Source organism: Capsicum annuum, unplaced genomic scaffold (assembly GCF_002878395.1).
Source record: "Capsicum annuum cultivar UCD-10X-F1 unplaced genomic scaffold, UCD10Xv1.1 ctg4171, whole genome shotgun sequence".
NCBI lineage: Eukaryota > Viridiplantae > Streptophyta > Magnoliopsida > Solanales > Solanaceae > Capsicum > Capsicum annuum.
Window position 1 is genome coordinate 1 of NW_025849060.1, and position 3,616 is coordinate 3,616.

The 3,616-nt window shown below is 29.9% G+C and overlaps 2 protein-coding genes across 2 annotated transcripts; both read right to left on the reverse strand.

Moving 5' to 3' along the window:
- Nucleotides 1-73: 73 nt before the first annotated feature.
- Nucleotides 74-1,335, reverse strand: LOC124891863 (aspartyl protease AED1-like; the record flags this gene model as incomplete). The annotated part of the gene is made up of 2 exons (XM_047403437.1): nucleotides 973-1,335; nucleotides 74-897 (listed from the first exon to the last, which is right to left on the reverse strand). Coding segments are annotated over exons 1-2 (1,187 nt in total), but the record flags the coding sequence as incomplete, so codon positions are not given.
- A 1,789-nt stretch (nucleotides 1,336-3,124) lies between these two features.
- On the reverse strand, nucleotides 3,125-3,563 carry LOC124891864 (the record flags this gene model as incomplete). Its single annotated transcript, XM_047403438.1, has 1 exon — nucleotides 3,125-3,563. A coding segment is annotated over one exon (439 nt), but the record flags the coding sequence as incomplete, so codon positions are not given.
- Between the last annotated feature and the right edge of the window lie 53 nt (nucleotides 3,564-3,616).

Genomic DNA, 3,616 nt, shown 5'->3' on the forward strand with positions numbered 1-3,616 from the left:
TTTTAAATCCCATGGCAAAAAAGCTAAGCAATAATAGCCATTAATATCTTTTACAACTCTATCTTGTTCTAACCTCAACTCTTGTGTAACACTAACATTCCCAAAAAATAACCTTACACTTGGGAATTGTATTTCTTCTTCCCCTTCTATCTCTTTATAGCAAGTATCAAATACACCCCCAATACTATGTTGATACAATGGATAATGCACTTGTGCTCTGAATGCATATCGAAAAATAATGTAATAATCATGAGGAAATCGCGATATCAATGTACCCGTGTCTACAAAGGCACCATGATCCTCTTTTTGACCATTCCACCATGTAGGATCCACGGGAATTTCCTCATCGTTGATAAAAATCTTGTAAAGATTAACATAGTAATAGTGAGGCTCTTGTCGATTTTTCAAAATTTTTGCCTCTGTACCATATACCCATGGAGCTTTATTAAACGTCAAGAAAGATCCAGTGGCAGCTTCTGCAGTGGGGAGACATAACGCAAACAAATTACTCCCTAGTTGTGATGGCAAAGAATATATCCCGGGGTTTCTTGAACTTAGTCTTTTGCCAAGTGCAATAATCCCAGAATATGTATTAGCAAATTGACCAGTACCACTCACTAGATTTACGCCACATCCAAAGGTAATCCTGGCTTGTGTATTGTCACCTACAAATGTGATAATATCCGTTGCAAGGAACCCTATCGTTTTCTCTCCATTGTCATAAGTTTGCGTGTAAAAACACAATCTCGAATCAACATTGCACTGAAACACTGAATTTGAGCATCCACTTTCAGCAACACAATCTAATTTTTTGTACGTACTTGATTCTGTATATTTGTAAATTGCATTAAACGCTTGCTTGTAACACTTATTTGGAGAACACGGTTCACATTGCCACTAAGAGAGATAGTTTCCAGTATCAATTAGCTAAGAGAGATAGTTTCCAGTATCAATTAACAAGAAGCTTCTTACTCTTTCACTACCAAGCATAAACAAAGCAACATAATGACCTTGATAGTAGGTAACATGTGTTGCCTTTAGGATTTGGTCATAGATGCCACTTAAATTACTCACAGAAGATTTTCCTCGAGATAGGAATGTTGCTCTAGCTGATTCTGAGCGAGGCGATGAGTGAATAACGAGGTCCTTGAATTTTGACTTTTCAAGAAGGTCGAGATGGTATACACAAACAGAATTAGGGGGCATTGGAGGATCTTTAAGGTTTGATATATCAAAAGTCATGAACACTTTTCTAGTTTGTGCAATGGCAGTTTTATTAACGTTGAAGTATAAATTTTCATTAATGGGAAAAGCTATTGAATTTGAACAAACCATTGGAATAAAAAGAACAATAAAGAGGAGGAGGTGTTCCATATTGAGATTTAGTGTTTTAGTATTGATCATTTGTTGATAATATTCTATCATTTATATATATTATGGTGTGTTGGACGTGGAAAAAAATATTATTATATATGATGGCTTGTTAAATGTGGAAAAAATATTACTATTATATATGATGGTGTGTTGGATGTGGAAAAAAATATTATTATAAATGATGGCCTGTTAAATGTGGAAAAACTATTACTATTATATGTGATGCTGTGTTAAATGTGGTAAAAATATTATTAACATTACAAAAAGAATTATTTTTGAAGATTACAGGCTTTGGTAAAAGGAGTTTATATTTATATATATATATGTGGAAAAAATTTATTAATATTTCAAAAAGAATAAGAATTATCATCTATTAAGATTATACTTACCATTATTTTTTGGTCAAACAATTTCTTTTTGGCCAATGGTCTTTATGAATTTATTATTAACATTCCAAAAAGAATTAAAATTAAGATAATACTTACCATTATTTTTGGGTCAAACATTTCTAATTGCCAATTTCAAATCTTGATTTGGTAGCATAAATTTGTTTCTTAACTGAAATTATCTTTCAATGGTTTTTATTAATTTAGATGAGCGAACCTTGCCATATTTAAAATTTAAAGATCTAAATTAAATTAATTTAACAAGCCACTAACCATAATTAAAGAATAAAGAGAAAAAAATCACCAACTTTGCTAAGAAAAAAATCTCAATTAATGTACACACCCTCAATTTCTTTTTAATTGTTATCTTTTCTTTTTTAGAGTTAAACAATACAAATTTGATCAAACATTTTAAGCATTTAACTTCACATAATAATATTATTATTTATAAAATTAAAGATTAATTTTAATTCATAAGATGTTAGTCATTTGTTTGCAATGTATTACCTTGAATATTATTGTGAAAATTTTATTTATTACTATAAAGATTTGATAAAAAGCTCTAAAGTATTTTTAACAAAAAAGTAGATAGTACTTCTTTCCCTTTTTAATTTAAATTGTACCTTTTATATTTTACTATCTTTAATATTATTATTTTTTGGAGCCTCAAAATATTAGAGGCCTAAAATAAATGTTTTACTTGTCTTACCTTTGAGCAACCCCTCGATTAAAACCATTTCTTTTTTTAGAATCTAAATGTTCATAATTTATTTATTTTTAAACATAACAAATATAAAATTTAAATAAAAATAACAATTAAATATAAAAAAAGAATTAGTTACTCTTGATGTGTCTCTTTCGATATATTTCTCGGTTGTCTTCTTATTTGCCATCTTTCGAGATTTGCTTTGCTAGCAAGATACCTAATTATTTTAGTCTTATCAAGTGAACAATATTTATCTTACGATTCTGAAATTTATTGAGTTATTTCTTATGGCCTTGGGGTCTAGCAATATAACTCCACAATTGTCAATTTTTTTTTTCTTTTTCATTTATAATCCAGTATTTTGATTTATGTTTCATGTGGTATGTTTGGTATGACATTGACATTTTACATGAAAAATATTTTTTCTAAAATTTGATTGGTATATAAAAGGGCAGCCTTGGTACAAACTAAAGTTATGTCTATGTGACTTATATAGGTCATGAATTCAAGTTGTGTAATCAAGTTAGGAGATGAATATATCTTTTATAAACAACTGAAGAATGTAAAGAGAGACAAATTAAAAAGAAGAGAAAGACAAACATAGTACTCCATATATTATTTAGCATAAGCTCTATTACTAATAATTTTGTGTACATCATTAATCACAAGCATCAACACTAAAAGTCAAAGCATTGTTTTTCAAATCAAAAGTTAATCCTGTGCCTTGAAGTTGATGAGTTCCTATAAGGGTTTGTGTATCATCCCATGGTAAAATAGCTAAGCAATAATAACCATTAAGATTTTTCACAACTCTATCTTGTTCTAGTTTCAACTCTTGTGTAACACTAACATTCCCAAAAAATAACCTTATAGTTGGGAATTGCATTTCTTCTTCCCCTTCTACCTCTTCATAGCAAGTATCAAATACACCACCAATACTATGTGGATACAATGGATAGTGCACTTGTTCTCTGAATATGTATCGAAAAATAATGTAATAATCATGAGGAAATCGCATTATCAATGACCCCGTGTCTACAACGACACCATGATCCTCTTTTTGACCATTCCACCATGTAGGATCCACGGGGACTTCTCTATCATTGATAAAAATCTTGTAAAGATTAATGTAGTATAAGTGAGGCTGCTG